The sequence below is a fragment of the Carcharhinus amblyrhynchos genome, chromosome 2 (assembly GCF_965287045.1).
Source record: "Carcharhinus amblyrhynchos chromosome 2, sCarAmb.v2.hapA, whole genome shotgun sequence".
NCBI classification, from domain to species: Eukaryota; Metazoa; Chordata; class Chondrichthyes; order Carcharhiniformes; family Carcharhinidae; genus Carcharhinus; species Carcharhinus amblyrhynchos.
Window position 1 is genome coordinate 86,244,535 of NC_137325.1, and position 19,268 is coordinate 86,263,802.

General features: G+C 40.5%; 1 protein-coding gene across 1 annotated transcript in view; it reads right to left on the bottom strand.

The window, feature by feature from the left end:
• Nucleotides 1–8,748: 8,748 nt before the first annotated feature.
• Nucleotides 8,749–19,268, bottom strand: part of epb41l4b (erythrocyte membrane protein band 4.1 like 4B) — a 178,916-nt gene continuing 168,396 nt past the window's right edge. Inside the window, exons 14-16 of the mRNA XM_080208697.1 lie at nt 13,574–13,607; nt 13,397–13,455; nt 8,749–12,077 (exon numbers count right to left, since the gene is read on the bottom strand). Coding sequence (XP_080064823.1) covers nt 11,921–12,077; nt 13,397–13,455; nt 13,574–13,607 — 250 coding nt within the window. The 3' untranslated portion in view covers nt 8,749–11,920. The remainder of the gene's footprint in view (nt 12,078–13,396; nt 13,456–13,573; nt 13,608–19,268) is intronic.

Sequence of the window (19,268 nt, forward strand, 5' to 3'; positions counted from 1 at the left end):
AATCTTAAGACCTACCTGCCATAGTATACCGAGGGACTGGAAACTGTAGAACACTTCAGGCTGTTTGCTTGAAATGAATCTATATTGTAGATATCACGAGTATTACAATTGTATTCAGGCACCTTTGGGGAAAAATTGAATTTCATTGCACTTTTAATGTCCAATTTAAAATATTTCGGAATGTACTTCTACAAATTTTGTGAATCAAGTATCTTTTTTTGAAAAAAAATGCATTAAATACTTCATCGCACCTATTGCGAGCATGACTGCCAACTGCCCATTTCTAGGCCTGCTTAAGAAAACAATCTGGAAGATCTCTAGAAACAAGCATCCAGTACTTTTTTAAAAATGCCTATCGTTGAATTTTCCACAGTGCAGTGGGCAGGTGAAATAGCCCACAAAATAGCTACGCAAGCACCAGAAAGACTGACTAAATGCAGCAGACATAACTGGAGGATTCCAGCATCCCCACTAGGGCACACAACTCTGAGCTGCCCTGCACTGCAGTTTACCCTTGAGCAAGTGGCACCTGCACTCAAGTGTACAACAGAATCCCCTATAAATTGGATCCAAAGTCAATCTGTTTCTGCTATCAATAAATCAAACGCTGCTTTTGGGTAGTTGTCCCTTTCAGCCTCCAAGTGATTATCTCTATGATACAGATAAGTTATGTCTCAGGGCTTCATCGATTTCACAGGTATTAATTATCCTGCTTTTCTGCATATTTCTGCATACAGACTGGATTCACTTCCCGTCTGTATGCAGAAATATGTATGCAGGCGACCATTCGGCCCATCGAGCCTGCACCGACCACAAACTCACACAGGCCTTATCCCCATTTACCCCAGCTAGTTTCTGTGGCACTAAGGAGCAATTTAGTATGGCTAATCCACCTAATCCACACATCTTTGGACTTTGGGAGGAAACCAGAACACTTGGAAGAAACCCACGCAGACGCAGGAAGAATGTGCAAACACCATACAGACAGTGACCCAAGCCAGGAATTGAAACTGGGTCCCTGACACTGAGGGAGCAGTAGCATGGCAGACATGTTCAGTTGGTGACGTTGCTCAGGAGAACAGCACAAGTGATTGCCCTCAAGCATGCTTGTGCACATGGTCAAAAGGACTTGAGGCTTTGCCACCCACACAGGGATAGAAATGAAATGAATGATACAGTTGAAGTGGGGAAGGAGCAGAATGGAAGGTCAGAGCAAAGAAGAGATTGACAAAGATGTCATGGACATTAGACAAAGTGATGTTAATAGTGGCAATAAAGCCTGAAGTGCTAATGATAGCATAAAAGTACATAGTAGAATGTGTTAGTAGGCGAGCAAAGGTCAGTGCTCAGTGACAACAAAACTAAAGGCAATCTATCTTTCTATCTATCAATCTTTGTTTGTCCTTTATCAGTTTTGTAGAGGAGTCAGATGGACTTGAAACATTAACTTTGTTTTTCCCTCCACAGATGCTGCCAGACCTGTATATCCAGCATTTTCTATTTTTATTTCAGGTTTCCAGCACCTGCAGTGTTTTGATTTCATTTACACATGGTTGCAAACTGCAGATAAAGGCAAAATACTGTGGATGCTAAAATCTGAAACATGAACAGAAAATGCTGGAAATTCTCAGGTCTGACAGCATCTATGGGTTGAAACATTGGCTCTATTCTCTCTACACAAATGCTGTCAGACCTGTTGAGGTTTTTCCACATTTTCTGATTTTGTTGCTACCTGCAGAACTTTTATGCCATGAGATGAGGCTGTTGTGGAGGCACAGCAGGTGGCTATTTCACACATACCTGTCATTCAGCAGGCACCAAGGAAAAGCATTAGATCAAGAATTCAAACATCACAGACTGGCAATAAGGGCAATTATCCTGGTAAAGGTGCATTTACACACAATGCAAGGCAAAATAAATAATATAAAGGATATTAAATAATTATAAATAATGCAGTGGTAGAACTCAAGTTGATTCACACAGCCATTGTATTTGCTAGATTTTTAGACGTAGCTTTGATATGGTAGAATGAATGGGAGCTCTGTTTGCTGATGCAGATAGACAAGCAACTATAGATAACAGCACTTTTGAGGTAGGAAGGAGAAAATGTTGACAGAACTATTAATACACTGGTCAGCAAGCATCTAGTACGTGACAGCCATTTTCAGGCTGCCCACTACCTTGGGTTCTTTCCTTGTCAGGCAAGAGAAAGTTGTGCAGCAGGCAACACACACGTCAGCACTTGTTGCTTTTGTACACTAGAACATGAGACTAATCCAGGCATCTGAAGAGCGATTTATTAAGTGGGTGTTGGGAAAGAATACAGGTACCAGTCATAGCTGAGGGGGCAATCCTGATCTTCCAGGAGCCAGAGAGTCAAGGCTTCCTTAACTACAGGATACTGCCACAATGGATTGCCTTTAAATGAAGGCGTCACATGAGCTGCCTGAGAGTAAGCACTTGTGAAATCATAGAATTCCTACAGTGCAGAAGGAGGCCAATCAGCCCATTGGCTACACATCGACCACAATCCCCACCTAGTCTCTATTCCCGTAATCCCATATATTTACCCTGCTAATCCCCCGACCCTAGAGTCAATTTAGCATGGCCAATCAGCCTAACCCACACATCTTTGGAGTGCGGAAGCAAACCGGAGCACCTGGAGGAAACCCATGCAGACACGGGTAGAACGTGCAAACTCCACACAGACAGTGATCCGAGGCTGGAATTGAACCCCGGTGCCGAAAGGCAGCAATGCTAACCACTCTGCTGCTTGTGCGCACGATGAAATGCTACTGATCACAAACAAGGTGAACATTCAGTCATTGTTATTCGTGTTGACATACTTAAATGAGATTGTTCAAATGAGCGCATGTATCCAAATGGATGCAAACTGAAACCCTGCCATTGTAAAATTGTGGTTCTTTGATATATTGCCATATGTTTGCATGGTACAAATTGGTTTATTTGAAAAGACTTTTATTTATGGTATTTTTCAGCCTATATAGTAGTTTTTTGAAGCATAGTCACCCCTGTAATGTGGGAAATGCATTAGCCAATTTGTTGTCAGCAAGCTTACAAGTAGCATGCAATAACAACCTGTGACAGTCTGTTTTCTGTGATGTTTATTGAAGCATAAATATTGGCCAGGACACCAGAGGTAATTCCCCCTGCTCTTTTTTGTAACAGTGCCATGGGATCTTTTATGTTCATCTCAGAAGGCAGCTCTGTTCTCGTTTTAATGTGTCATCAAAACTAGCAACTCTGATGTTGCAACATGCATGTTTGCTGCATTGGTGTATCAGCCTTGATTTATGTGTTTGAGTCCTGGAATGGGTCTGGAACCTTATGTCCAAGAGGTGAGTGCACTATTGATTGAGCTATGAGCTTACACTTTTATCAAACAATTAATTTTTGATTTGATTTGATTTATCCACAATTATACAATTGATTGGGGAATTTTACTGATGTTGCCAGTAGTAGTTCAGCATGTGCCCACTATATACATGTTCATGGCAATTATGACCTTTATACCATTTGTTAGACTAGCATCTGTGCCTCAACTGTGAATCATATTGAATGTGACAAAACTCATTGAAGACTTCTGTTGTGATGTGCAATCTTTACAAGCATTGTTGCAGACCTTTTCCTAATAAAAGCAATAGGTAACTGTTGATCACAGATTTACAATAGTCAAGAATATTAAAGGAGATAGAGCCAAGGCAAGTGGCTAGAGTAACAATACAGATCAGCCATGCTCTCACTGAATGGAAAAACAAGTTTGAGGGGCTGAAGTGTCTCCTGCTCCCTGGCACACTTCGCAAATGTTTCCAACTTGGGCTAGGGTCAGAGATTCTGATGCAAGAGCCTGGATAGGCACCCTGGAAATGTCAAGGCAGAAAAATCCTAGGTCACCCTGTACGTTCTGAGGGGCAAAACTGCATGGATTGGATTCTCCCCACCTGCCTCAACCTGGTTGTGATTTTAACCTGGGGTGGCAAGGCCTCAGACAGGAAGCCCACCCCTTGCTCAATTAAGTGGACACATAAGAGCAATTTGCATTCCAGCCTCAATTTTTAGTCTGGTGGGTTGGTGACAGTTCAAGTGGGGAAGACTGGGATAAAAATCAAAGTTTCAATCTTGGGTGGGAAGGGGGATTATTGGGGTGGGGGGGGTAGGGGCAGGGGGGTGGTACTCCACCATAATGCCATTCTGAATGCCAACTGAAGAGTCGACATGGAACACATCTCTGTCAGCTTCAGCAGTGTCAATGTCACGTGTGCTCTATCAAGAGTTGAATGGGATAAAATCAGACTTAAACGCGCATTCAGACAATGTCAAGTAAGGGAGTGATGTGTCATATAATTATCAATTGATTTATTGTCATGTATTAGTATACAGTGAAAAGTATTCTTTCTTGCACACTCTGCAAAACATACCATTCATTGAGCAGGAAACGAGAGTGCGCAGAATGTAATGTTACAGTCATAGCTAGGGTTGTAGAGAAATATCAACTTAATGCAAGGTAGGTGCATTCGAAAGTCTAGGACATGACCTCAAGTTTTTGCATCTTTTTCCTGAAGGGAGAAGGTGGAAGAGAGAATGTCCAGGGTGCTTAGCGTTCTTAATTATGCTGGCTGTTTTGCTGAGGCAGTGGGAAGTGTAGACAGAGTCAATGGATGGAACGCTGGTTTGCATGGTGGATCGGGCTACATTCATGACCTTTTGCAATCAGGCCCATACACCAGAAACATCACTCCTACTTCAAAAACTCCATCCACAGCACAGTAAACTCAGAACAGCATGTAGCATGGCTAGTCTCAGAAGGCATGCACTTGGTGAGCAGGACGCTCAGGGCAGTTTGGATGCGATGCAGCACCTGGGGAGAGGGTAGTGACAAGCGGTGCACCTTGTTGAAGATTGATTCCTGGTGTGCTCATTGTGTGCTGGGGTGGTCTTTAAAAATAATACCTGAATCACTGAGTGTCTGATTTGATGGCAGGGATGGTAAGGCAGGCAAATCAGAAGCTGGTCAGCCTCTTGCGGTCACTGCAGCGCTGTATCTGGAGGGATGTCAGAGCCCAGCCAATATGATTAGCTGGCAGCTCTCCAAGGAGGGAATGTCTCACAAATGAGTCCAGCTTTCTACCAATTAACTCTCGTTAGAGTGCACAATTGCGTTGGCACTGCTGAAGTCAGCAGGGATGTGGTCCATGTCAACACTTTAGTTGGCAGAGAGCCATTATAGAGCTCCTCCCCTACAATAAACATCCTTCCCACTCAAGATTGAACTTTGACCTTTACCCAGCCTTCCTCACATGAACTGTCAGCAATATGGCCATTGCAGCACCCGTAACTTCAAGTTTTGTTTTTTAAGTGCTGAACCATATGGCGGAAAAAACCACCATTGCCATCTGCAGCCTCAATGCTGCTTTTCCCACCCAACACCAATGTTTGTCAATATTGGAGAAAATTGCAGCTCGAGTCTCAGACCCCGAGAACAGGCAAGTGGCAGGTGTCCCAGGACTGGGACAGCAGGGATCATGGACCGGGGAAATGAGGTCTGTAGGTCACAGGGCCTGTTGGGGATGGCACCGCTGCAATCCGAAAAATTTAGATCCTGGTCTAATGTCTGCGTAACTACAGAATTGAACTCCCAATCACAAATGTTGGCACCAACGCCCTCCCCTTAACCATCTCCCCCCCAATGCAACTGTTCCCTGCCAGAGTCAACTACCCCTTCATACCCAATTGTGCCAGCACACAATTACACCCCCCACTCGACCTGACTAGCCCCTGACCTGACTATCCCACCATACCTGCCACCTTACTAACTTAAATGCCCTACCCATTCACTGGACATTTAAACTTACCTCACAAGAGCTAGGGCCGTAAAAAGGATGTGTGCCCCGTCACCCCTGTGCTGTGATAGAGTTCTCCGATGGAATGCAGGCTCTGCATTTCTCAAGGAACCACGCTCAGAAGACCTGGCCAGTAATGTAGAGCTACATAATGATGCAGAAAGGTGATGGCAACCTGACAATGATTACCACTGTGTGGAAGATCTGGGCCACTGTGCCTTCTTTGGAAAGTCCAAGAGAATCGGGGACTAAGATAGATCATGAAGTCAATGCCAGGAATAAAATAAAGAAAAATCCAATTCAGTTCATAAATAATCTTCTGCAAATCCTTTTAAAGTGTGTGCCATCTCCTAAAAAAAATGTGTCATTTTACAGACTAGCAAAATTGAATACACAGTTCTGTTGCTGAGCACAAAGTGAGATAGTAATGATAAGGTGTGCACCATCTCTGTCATCTGTCTGAAATTATGGCAAGGTCAGAGGGGCAGAGATCCAGCATAAAGAATCCTGACCCCATTTATCTAAAATTAGGTTCTATTTGTCAGAAATTCTGTGCATGTTCAAAGTGGAGAAAAATCACATCACTGTCCTTTTATTTGCAGTACTTGAACTGCAAAGAAAATGGAGGAGAAATTATACTTTCCATGTAAAATGCTTATTTCATTGAATTTCATAAAATCCCTATAGTGCAGAAAGAGGCCATTAGGCTCATGGAGTCTACACGGACCACAATCCAACCCAGGCCTATCCCCTTATCCCTACATATTTATCCACTAATCACTCTAACCTACGCATCTCAGGACAGTAAGGGGCAATTTTAGCATGGCCAATCAACCTAATCTGCACATCTTTGAACTGTGGGAGGAAACCGGAGCATCTGGAGGAAACCCAAGCAGACACGAGGAAAATGCGCAAACTCCACAGAGACACTGACACAAGCAGGGAATTGAACCCAGGTCCCTGGAGCTGTGAAGCAGCAGTGCTAACCACTGTGCCACATATCTTTGCATAGTTGTTGTAATCAAAATCTCATCCCAGAGACACTCATTATTTTTCCCCCTAACCTGCCTTCTTCTGAAAAGGGATTGATGGAATTTCTGGTCTTCCCTACCTGCAGGAAACTGGTCCACCTCCTTTTGTAAAAGGGCTTGCCAGCGAGTCTATGCACAGGTCAGGATGTTGGCCCAATTTTAGTGCCAAGCTTGAAGTTTAAAGAACAAAGTTTAAGATCTGTGCAAAATAATATTGTAGCATTGCAGTATTGCTGATGGCAGCAGCAGCTATGTTATAATTAGAGTCATAGAGGTTTACAACATGGAAACAGGCCCTTCGGCCCAACTTGTCCATGCCGCATTTATTGTTTTTTTAAAACCCCTAAGCTAATCCCAATTGCCTGCATTTGGCCCATATCCCTCTATACCTATCTACCCATGTAACTATCTAAATGCTTTTTCAAAAATAAAATTGCACCTGCCTCTACTACTACCTCTGGCAGCTTGTTCCAGACACTCACCACCCTCTGAAAAAACTGCCCCTCTGGACACTTTTGTATCTCTTCCCTCTCACCTTAAATCTATGCCCTCTAACTTTGCAGTACTGTACTTCATAATTATTTCCAAAAAACAAACTTTCAAACTTATTTGATAGATGGAGAAGTTTGATTTAACGTAAGAAAAAGACAATTTAAAAGAAAATCCTCATCATCTCCAAATTCCAACAACTATCATTTGCGCATCTTGCATAGATCAATACAAATGGCAATACTGCTGCCTCACAATGTCAGATATCTGGGTTCAATTCCAAACTTGGTTTCCTATCACAATCCAAAGATATGCAAGGTAGACAGATTGACTATGCTAAATTGCCCCTTAGTGTGCCAAGATTCGTAGGTTTGAGGGATTAGTGGGGTAAATATTTGGGCCTGGGTGGGGTGCTCTGTCAGAGAGTTAGTGCAGACTTGATGGGCTGAATGGCATCCTTCTGCACTGTAGGGACTCTATGATCTGACAAGAGTGAAACATGCACTCGGTGGACAAGTTTTGTGCCCAATTATTGTTACCCTCATGAATAAGTAGACATATTATCCTTTTTTTCTTCTTCCAAGCTTCATTTAATGTCACTTGTGGTGTGGCTTTCTACACCTGAGTGGCATTGTACAGGAGATAGTGCTTGAACTTTGGTTTATGTATTTTCAAATGACTATGGCATTGAAATTAAGATTGGTGTTGAAATGTTCCACTGTTGCTGAATTTGAATCTGAATACGTGATCTCACATCTACTTGTAATGCCCTCATGGTTTTTGTTCTCTTCTGTTCTGATAACAACAGGTTGTCAAAACACTTATAGGGGACATCAACGTTGCTGTACTTGGAAGCCAGCCTCACAATAGGGAAGAGATTGCATGCAGATAGTTAAGAGATTTCTTGGCTTACTGTTTGGAAAAATCAAAGATAGAAATATATATATGTGCATCAGAAGATTAGGAAGCAAAGTTAAAGTGTATAATGGCAAAACGACCATCACCCACCTACTACCCCAGCTCCAGGAATCTGCTGCACTGTAGTTTTTAATTAAAAACAAAACTGAGCAGTTTTTCACCATATTTCATAACCTTGATGTAAATGAAGTAAGTGGCTATATTTGGTGTGCTCATTTTTAGTAAAGAGGGGATACTGAAATAATTTCTGTGAAATTTTGGTTGGGGGCGGGGGGTTGTTAAAGGGGCAGGGAAGAATAAGAACCAGGAGGGGCAAATGTTTTGATCTTCATCAGTGATGCTATTTAGAAAATGAACTGCAAGTTAATCTCTTACAAGATGGTCAGCATACTGCATAGACTGAAAGCTGCTTGTTGGAATGGAAATGAAGAACAAAAGAACAATGCCCTGGAGGACTTTGTTTATCCTCAAAATAGCATATTGTTAGTGTATTTTAGGGATGTAAATGTTAAACTAATTGTCTGGAGTTTTGGATGAACGACTGCTAAAATTTGCAGACGGCTTTGATCACTTTGAGATCCTCAACTGCATACCTCAGTACTGCCACTTTATCATCGCACATAACTCATCATGTATTTTAATTGCTAGGCATATGTATACACTTTCTTGATCTCTGTGGTCTAAGTTCACAATTATACAAAATACCTATTTTTAAAAAACCCTTCCAATATCTCAGAGTAATCAATTCAAGGACCTATGTAGCAGTTACATAATTATCAGTGACTCACTATCATCCACATTCAGCAGAAACGAGTCATAAAAGCCCAGAAGACATGTTTGGAGCAATTCTTAAGATATTTCTACCCAGCACATACAATAAACAGCAGTTAAATGTAGATTAAGGTAGTATTTATGATTATTGTACAGTTTTGATAAACTTGCCCACAAGTTGATGATTTGAATATTAAAAAAGTTGCATTCAGGAGTTAAGTGGCACAATTTAAAAAATAGCTGGGTTCACTTCCTCTTCAGTTTGTAAAAGTCTTAGAAAGAAAAAGGGACTGTTAGGAAGAGGAAGAGTAACAGTCAATTACAGAAGGGTCAAGGTAATCTCAGCTGGCTAAAATGACCATGAGCTCAGGTGAATATTATGAAATAGTATTCTAAATATACATAAATGCAAGGAAGAGGAGGAAAAAACCCACAGTCATTGTGCTGATCCACAACTTGTGCAACATCCACACAATAGGCATTGTATTGAATCTCATCTACTCAACATTCTGCAGTGGGGTGGGGGGGTGGAAATGGTGAGAAATTTACTTTACCTTCAAGGAATAATAAAATGAGGATGCTGGTCACAATAAAGCATGTTAATTCTTTACAGCAAAATTACAAGTTGATTTTTTTTTAACTGTACATATATTTATATATTTACAGCTTTTTACATATTGAAGATTGAATGAAAGAATGCAAGATTGTTTTGTCAAACTGTTCCAATCCAAAACACCAAAGGTTATCAAGTCTGACAAGTACTTAGTGATGGGTAAATTCATTTATTTTGCTCACCAAATAGTCATCATGTAGCACAGGACTGCTTGTTGGGATGGAAGGGAAGAAAATTTTATTTAAAGCTTTTGAGAAATGACTTTATACTCAAGATGACATTACAGAAAAGGTTTAGCAACAAGCATTCAGAATAGTTTGCCTGTATAAATACCCATATGCAAATTAAAAGGCTTGCAAAATGCTTCCTTTTAAGAAGAAAAAGGACTTATTTTGCCTGTTGCAGTAAAATCACTTAAATATTATTAGTTATCATGCTCTTAGCAAATCAATTTATCTAATTTTGTTCTTTGAGCAACTTCTATTAGCTTCAACAAGTATGAAGCAGCTAATAACACAATTGAACTAGATCTTACAGGGAATGCAAGTGCCAGTGGATCCCTATCGTTGAATATTCTACTTCAAAATTACAACAAAATAAACAGGATATTTTAAGCCACCAGAATTTCATCAAATGTGTATTCAACAACCAGTCCACATCAAAATAGATGAGCTCTAAAAAGATTAAAAATATAACTCAGTGCTTCTTTCTTCTAGGAAAAAACAAAGATGATTTGTACCAGGCACATGATTTGTACTAGATTACACTCAATCAGCTGGCCTTATGGCATGACTTTTAGATTTCAACTGTTTGTTAAATAAATGTTAATTAAACCAGCTGATTTCAAAAGCGCAGTGCAATCGAGTACCATCATGTAAGTCGCCACTCTTAATTCTCCATATTGTCAGCTCCCAGACCCCAAAGTTCCAATAGGAAACACAATAGAGTTTGCATTCTTGCTCAGATAATTCCCCGTCTCCTACTGTTTTTCCCTTGTCTATTCTGCCTTCCTGAAAGTGATGGCTCATGTCACAGAAGCCAACATCTGAGCAAATGCCCAAGTGGTGGCAATCCTTCATGTCAGTCATTACAGCATATATCAACAAGAAATAGAAGAAGGCATCAGAGTTGAGCTTAATTCTGTTCTCACCCATGCTTTTAGCAAAGATCAATGCATATTGAGAATTAATAGAAATTGGTAGGATGGAGGTACTGAGGCTTAGCACACCACCCTCCCCACCAATCCCTTAAGCAGAAATCAGCTTATGCATCACAGATTGAATTTGGAACCTTCCTGGTCGATATGGCTTATTACTATCACTCACATACATTTGTTCTTGGAACCATTGAGGGGCCCCATTTTATTTTCATATTTTAAGTCATTCCAGATCGTCTCTTGTGCAACTACTTTCAGCTGGCAACAAAGTGGTGCTGGTAGAAAGTGAAACTGCAAGTTCCTCCCCTTTCTGACAGGAATATGGTGAGTTACATGGCAAGGCTTCAGAAGAACGGTGGAAAAGAGGATGCGTGAAACGTATAAAAAGAAACTTTCTAATGACGGTTTGATGAATGGAGGCCTAATTCAGCATTAATCAGAATAAACTGAATGATTTGCAATATCGAAAGATTTGCAGCAAGACACAGCTTACACCATTTTACCACAACATATGCTTTTTGATTCATCTATTTACAGAGCAACAGATACTGAGCTCTCAATATGCACTTTCAGATAATATCTTCTAGAAACAAGGCAAGAAATCTGACAAGTACAATATGGATACCCTAATCACTATTTGTATAATGACAGAATCCACCAGCACCCCCTGTACGTAATCAGATTTTACACAAAACTGCAAGCTCTCACCACTTCAAGAACATCTCAACTTTGGCAATTACATTTCCTGCTCAAAGATGTATTTTCTAGCAGATCTGCCTTTACTACTTAAGCAAAAAAAATCTGTTAGCCCTGCATGACGTATCAAACAAAATCCAGGACAGCCAATTTTGTCTTGCAAAGATTTCATGGAAATACTGAAAAGTTGCAATGTAACACACCAAAGTGATTTGCATCTTTAAAGTATGCAGAGATGGCTAGAGAAAATTGTGCAGAAAGCTTAAAAAATGCAGTTGCCCAGGTTTTTCCCCCCTTTAATATATTTTCTTCCCAAGTCTGGATTGCAACTTGAATGGAATGGGGTTCAGAATCATCAGATCGGATGAACATTTTGCCATTTTTTTCAAAGTGTAGTCATGAGTTTATCTTGGTCAACACTATGCTTCCTCCCTCCCATGTTCTTCATATTCTGCTCTTGAACATATCTTGCGTTTCTGCCATTTCCTTCCTGCGATGGTGTCCGGTTGTAATATTTGTGCCTGTCATCATGGGGCGATGGCCTGTACCATGTGCACAGTGAGCAGTTAGTGAGATGAGATTTTACACAACATATATATATATATATGGATATCAAGTCAATGGTTACTGAAAAACTGTAAATGACATGCATGATGGGGATGGATGGAGCAGTGAGAGAGAGAGAGCAAATGATTGAAGACAGAAACACAAAATGGAAATGATGGTTAAGATGTAATTTCTACTGTTTTAGTAATACTAGTGGTACAGTCACCAGCTTTTAACATTGCTACCAAATCAGTGCAAAGAAAAGTCACAAGGCGCAAGAATACAATGTCATGCATTGAGAAATTTGTAGAATGAGGTTATATTATAGAGCACTACAAGGGACATGCAGAATTTAGCTTATAATAAACATTCCTTCCCAAAGGCTTGAAACTCTCAAATTCCACACACACAGTTTCTTTCGAATACACTACTTCCAAACCTAATCATTTATTTCAAAGGCTCTGAGACAACTATTGAAACACATCCCCTCCGTTTAGCGTACTTTTGCAGATCTTAAGTTAGCCTCAAGATCAAGAGTTGAAAACTGCTACTTGGTTTAAAACCAAATACGTGGTTTAAAGATGGAGCTTCCCATGCTCAACAAGGTATGCCAACAAACGCACGCACACAGTACTGGAGCCATTAGGAAGGATGGTTGTAAAATTAAGTTAAGGTACTCTACCAACAAATATTTCCCTCCACCAAACAGCTTCCAGTTACAGCCCACAGAAACTGAAATCGCCCTCCACCATGTGATTGTGAATAGCAGTACAGCAGAGATGGTTCCCAGCAAAGGAAATGCGAGGTTTCATTTTTTTTTCAAAGAAAGGAACACCCTTAAATAAAATAATTTTATTACATAAAAAGAAAGCAATTGATCAGCAAATCACATTCAACAGTTTGACTCTCAGCAAAAAGGAAAGGCTTGGTCTAATTTTGTTTAAATGACAATTGATTAATTTATTACAGCTGTTCTTTGGTGTACAATATATTTAATACTGGTGGCATTGAAGGACTGATAATTCAACAAGTATTACTATTCAATTCAATCCAATAAGAAGTTAAATCCAAATTGAACTTTGCTCTGGTGCCGATCTACCACATTAAAAAATATACATCATGCTGTTCTAAATTTGATAATTTTAACTAAGTCATCTTTAACCATCAGTTCAGTTCAGTTCATTTCAAATAATTCTGATACATTGCACACCCAAGCAGCTGATCCCAGTTGATGGCCAGGAACACAGTAAGCCACTGATAAAAGTAAAATCCACCAATTTTATTAAGTAATCTTTAGGATGTAGAACCTACTTACCTTACGTTACTGGAATGCCAGTGTTGCTGTACAGGAGGGATGTTGCACATATATGGAGTCTAAAAACAGACATTCAAGGGAACGATTACTAGCATTTCCTGATGACCAATATTACTTGCAGTTGCATAATAGCCAGTAGAATATTATGTTTACTTATCTTCCAATAACACTAATTACCTGGTATCCACAAATTCCAGCACTGTTCTGTGAACTGTCGAAAAGAGGCAAAAGGAAATCAGAAAATAGGTTACATCATTAAAAGCATTGGAAATAAAACAAACTCAATCATTTGAAGAATTAAAAAAAATAGAAATTGCTGCAAGTCTACAACATATTGTGAAAAGAAAGATTTTATTGTTTAGGTCTGAACCATTCCTATCGCAGATTGGCCTACTTTCTTTAACATTTTCTATCACTTAATTTAAAATCAGTAAAATAATGGATAAAATGCAGACAGTAAATATCCTTTTCTATCAAACACGTAACTCAATGTAGGAGTTTTAAATACTTGTGTGCCTTACAATACCTTTTTTCTATTCTATAGCAGCTATGTTGAGCTAATGATCTGGCTTTATCACAGAGATAGTGAAAGATTTCAGTCACGATTCTCTCAAAAATGTCACAATGGCAAGAAAACAGAAGCAATCTGTACCAGCCTGTTCAGCACAGACCAGACCCAAGTGCCCCAAACTTAGTTGTTTTTTGGGAGAGTGGTGAGCTTTACACCTGTTCTGGGTGAGGCAGGACCTAAACACACCTGCGAGCCTGGCTGCAAAGTGATCAGGCACCATTTTGGAAGGACACCCCAGTCTTACAGTGCAAAGGGCTTCTCCTTCCCCCCATAGGTATTAGGACACCACCCCCCATTGGTGGCATGTTTCCCCACCCTCTTCCTGACACTGATTGCGGCATCTGGCCCTCCTAGTAGGTCCCCCTTTATGACCCCTTCATGATTCCCTCTGCACAGCCCCCCATACATCACCCCCATGTCATAGCCCACACTCCCCTTAGGCCCCACCATCTTGTCACTGGTTCCCAACTGGCACTGTCCAGTCGCACTGGCAGAGGCACACTATCCTGCCATGTCCTTGACTGCCCGAGTCCCACGGCCATCAAGCCTTGTCCCTGCAAGTGGGGATCAGTAATTATACTCATTGGGCTCACAAGGCTCAGAAGATTCCGGTAACTACTAGAGGTGTCAAACAAATGCTACTTTAAATATGCTAATCTCCCTCTTGCCCTTTCTGGGCACAATTTAGTTTATGCCATCAGAAAGGGACCGGGATGATTGCGAATCATTTATCATGGGTGCAAAACTTAATTTTAGACCAGCACACAATTTTCTGGGATTGGTGCAATCTGCACCAGGCGTGACGAGGCCTGAAAATTACCCCCCTTCATATACTTCAAAGAATTCACCCCAAAAAGCCTTTTTCTCAGATTGTAAGGTTTAAGTTGCTCTGGTCTCTACACAATAAACACTCGGGATCAGTCTTGCTGTTCTTTTCTGTACCCATTCTGATAGAAGTGTATGGCATTTGTGGCATGTCAATCAAACAAACAATATTCAAGCAGAGAGTACCAACGCACTGCAAAACCTTCTATTCTGATAATCTGAGGAGGCATTCTAGTGATATATTAGCTTTTAAACGATTTTACCACTTGCTTCAGACATGGTAAATACGGGCAGAAGTAATAGGAGCAGGAATAGATCTTATTACCCCTCAAGCCTGTGGATATGATCATGGCTGATTTTGTGCTTCAAATCCACTTTCCGCCCACACTCCATATCCATGATTACTGAGAGATCAAAAATATATCTATCCTAGCCTTGAATAATGAAGGAACATCCAACATACTCTCGGGTACAGAATTCCAAAGATTGACAAACCCCAATGAAGAAATTTCTCATCTCAATCCTAAATTACCAGTTCCTTATCATTGCATCCCTGTACTCTAGATTCCCCAGCCATGAGAAACAACCTCTGTGTCTATCCTGTCAAGCCACTTTGGAATCATGTATGTTTCAATGAAATCACCTCTCATTCTTCTAAACCCCAGAAATTCTAGAATAAATTTACTTCTTCCTCCTCATTGTATAACTTTCTCAACTTGGGAAACAAACTTATGAACCTTCGTTGTACCACCTCCAAGGCAAGTATATCCTTCGCTAGATTCAGAGACCAAAATGCATACAGTACTCTAATTGTGGTTTTATCAAGGCCCTATAGAATATATAACATCTACATGTATGTAAACAGCCTGCACATAAATGAAACATCGCAGGACAATATCGGAAAGAATAAGGAAGGGAGGACAGTGATGGTGAGCGAATAAATAAGATATAGAACAGAGGTCCAAAAAGGTGAGTAAATATGAAGAAGAAAGAAATCCACTTAAAAATGAGTCAAAATGCCTGTACAACAGTGTTCATGATAAAAAGTGGACCTGGAGACAATCATGTATTGGGGTCATAGGAAAGATAGAATAGAGATTACTGAGACATTGTTACAGAAAAAAAAACATGCATTTTCTTTCTTTTATGGGACGTAGACGTCACCAGCAAGGCCAGCATTTGTTGCCCATACCTATTTGCCCTTGAACTAAGTAGCTTGCCAGGTCATTTCAGAGGGCAATTAAGAGTCAACTACATTGTTATGGGTCTGGAGATACATGCGTGCCAGACCAGGTACAGGCATCAGATTTCCAAATGAGAGATTATGAAGGATAAATCAAAGTAATAGGTGTGGTCTACAGATCCTCTAAAGATAGAAGGGAGACAAAGGAAACAAAATTGCACACAAATGAGAAAAGAATTGATGATTTTACTCATGGGGGATTTTACCTACTCAGATGCTAATTGGAGGAAGGAGACAAGGAAACAGAGTTCCTACAATGTATATAGGACTTCATTCTAACCCAATATGTAAAAAAGCAATAATGGAAAATATGTTACTGGATTTAACAATGAAGAATGAACCAGAGTAGTCAAGATAGGGGAACATCAAGCCAATAGTGTTCACAACATAATGTTTTAAGATGATGATAGAGGAGGACCTCAGCATGATGAAAACCAATTAACTGAATAAAAAATGCTGGCACTGCATTTTGGGTGGGCTGGTGCAGAGGCTTATTCCACTTGCACCCCCACAGCCTGTCCAGAAGGGAAGTTACCTGAAAGCTAAATTGTTCCATGGAAGCTAGTCCTGCTGCCGTAATATGCTGCGGATAAGCTTTATTGTTCACAGTGAGACTTCACCCTTCAACGGAAAGGAGGTCCTCCTCACACCTGCCAGCTTCTCCATTACAAGCTACGGCTGCAAGGACTCGGGGCCTGCATTGAGTCAATGTCTGCCTAGACATTGGGCAGCATGGTGGCACAGTGGTTAGCACTGCTGCCTCACAGCTTCAGGGACCTGACTTCAATTCCTGGCTTGGGTCACTGGCTGGTGAAGTTTGCATGTTTTCCCTGTATCTGTGTGGATTTCCTCTGGATGTTCCTGTTTTCTCCCACAGTCCAAAAATGAGAGTGTTAAGTGCATTGGCCAGGCTAAATTGCCCCTTAGTGTCCCAGGATGTGTAAATTAGAGGGATTAGGAGGCTAATTGTTTGCGGTTGCAGGGATCGTTATCGGTGCAAATGGCCTCCTTCTGCACTGTAGGGATTCTATGATTCTAAGATTCAGATGCCTTTTAAATGTGCCACCAAGACCTTTGACCTCATGAGGACATGACAGGGAATGGGGGACACAACCTTCTGCCCACTCCACCACAAGATTCACCAAACACCCTGGGGATGCATAATTAATAAGCTGAACTGAAGATTGCACATTTTCAGCTATCCCACTGCCTGGTGAGAATCACGTTGACTTTCCCACCCACCACCAGATCAAGAACTGGATTTTCTGGTCCCACTGTGGTAGGGTCTCCGAAAGCAGATGTGCTGAGCCATTCAAACATCTGTTGATTTTGGCGGGACCAGAAAATTCCATCCTTCCTCACCAGAACGTAAAATTTCACCCACGATGTTATGGGGGTGAGCTCAGGGGCTGGTGGGGAGTGAGTGAGCTGAGCATCCTTCCTATTTTACATTGCCCCCCTCAACCCTGGTGTGGGGGCACTATGTAAAAATCTAGTCTCTGATTTTGAGGGGCTGAGAATATAACTTGAAAAATAAAATGCGCAACTACATTGGAAAAAACTGCAAAACAACAATGGAAAACATTTAAAATGGTGTTCAACAGAGTGTAGGGAAAATACATTCTGCTCAAAGGAAAGAACAAATTAAACTCTAATGTAAATCCATGGATGAATAAAGACAAAGGGGAAATTGAAGGTTTGGAAGAGGTGTACATTAAGTGCATAGATAGCAGAGGAGTGCATAATGAGAGAAAATACAAAGAGATCAGGAAAAACATTGAAAAAATATAGGAAGCAAAGAGGACCCCATGAAATTACATTATCAAAGAACATGAAACAAAATAGTAAAATATTTTACAGGCACATTAATAAAAAAAAGGAAGGCTGTGATAAGAACAGCACAACTAAAGATACCAGAGGTAACATTAGCAGAAATATTAACTAATTATTTTGATTTGCTATTTACCAGGGAGTTAGAACTGATGGATGAGGTGAGCAATGAGACAAGTGCTTTTAAAATAAAAAGGGTATTCTAAACTAAACAAAATCAAAGATTATGAAATCTTGCTGGATTGCATCCACCTATTTTAAAAGAATCAAGGGAAGAGATACAGAGGCATTACTAGTCCCAAATAATAATTCATTAGCAAAAAAAAAGAGGACTGGCAGATAGCTAAGGTAATTCCTATACTTAAGAAGGGGTGAAAAACATGTCCAAGGAATTCTCAACAAGCCAGCTTACCAGTGGTGGTAGGAAAAATGATGGAATCCTTACTAAAAAGATGAATAGAAAAACATCCAGAAATGAGAAACATGATAATCAATCACAGATTTTTAAAAAATCCTGCTTGACTGAGTATTTTGAGGAGGTAGCAGAGAAAGTAGACAATGGTAATGCCTTAAGGCCTTTGATAAGGTGCCCCATAATAGAATAATGAATAAGGTTGGAAAATACGGAGTCAAGGCATTCATGGCAGAACAGAGAGCAGAGAATGGTAAATAAAGATAGGCAGTCAGAATGTCAGAAGTTGTGAAATGGTATTCCATAAGAATTAGTGCTGATCACAATTTAGAAGTCTTACAACACCAGGTTAAAGTCTAACAGGTTTACTTGGAATCACGAGCTTTTGGAGCACTGTTCCTTCATCAGGTGATTGGCCTGAAAGAGCAGCACTCCTAAAGCTCATGATTCCAAATAAACTTATTGGATTTTAACCTGGTGTTGAGAGACTTCTTACTGTGCCCACCCAGTCCAATGGTGGCATTGCCATGTCATGATCACCATTTACATTACAGATTTGGACTCTCAAAACAGAATTTTAAAGTTTGTGCATGACACCAATTTGGAGAGATGGGGGAGCAGGAAGGGGCAGATAGTTAATGTTCAGGAAGGCTGCAACAATTTGTAGCAGGATATTAATGAACATGCAGAATGGGGTAAACATTTGGCAAATTAACTTCAACATAGATAAAACTGGACAATGCGTTTCAGGAGGAGGAATAGGGAGCTGCAAGTCTAGATGGGGAAGAGGAACAAAGTAAAACAGATTAAAAATACACGAATCGTCAACAGCTCACCTGCAGGTAAGCATATTAAAAAACAATAACAAACCAAGCGCTAGGCTCTGTTTCTCGAGGGCCAGAATTGAAAAGTTGAGATGTTATGCTGAACATGTATCAACATAACCTTGATTAGATCACACTTCAGAGTACTATGTGCAGTTCTGATTTGC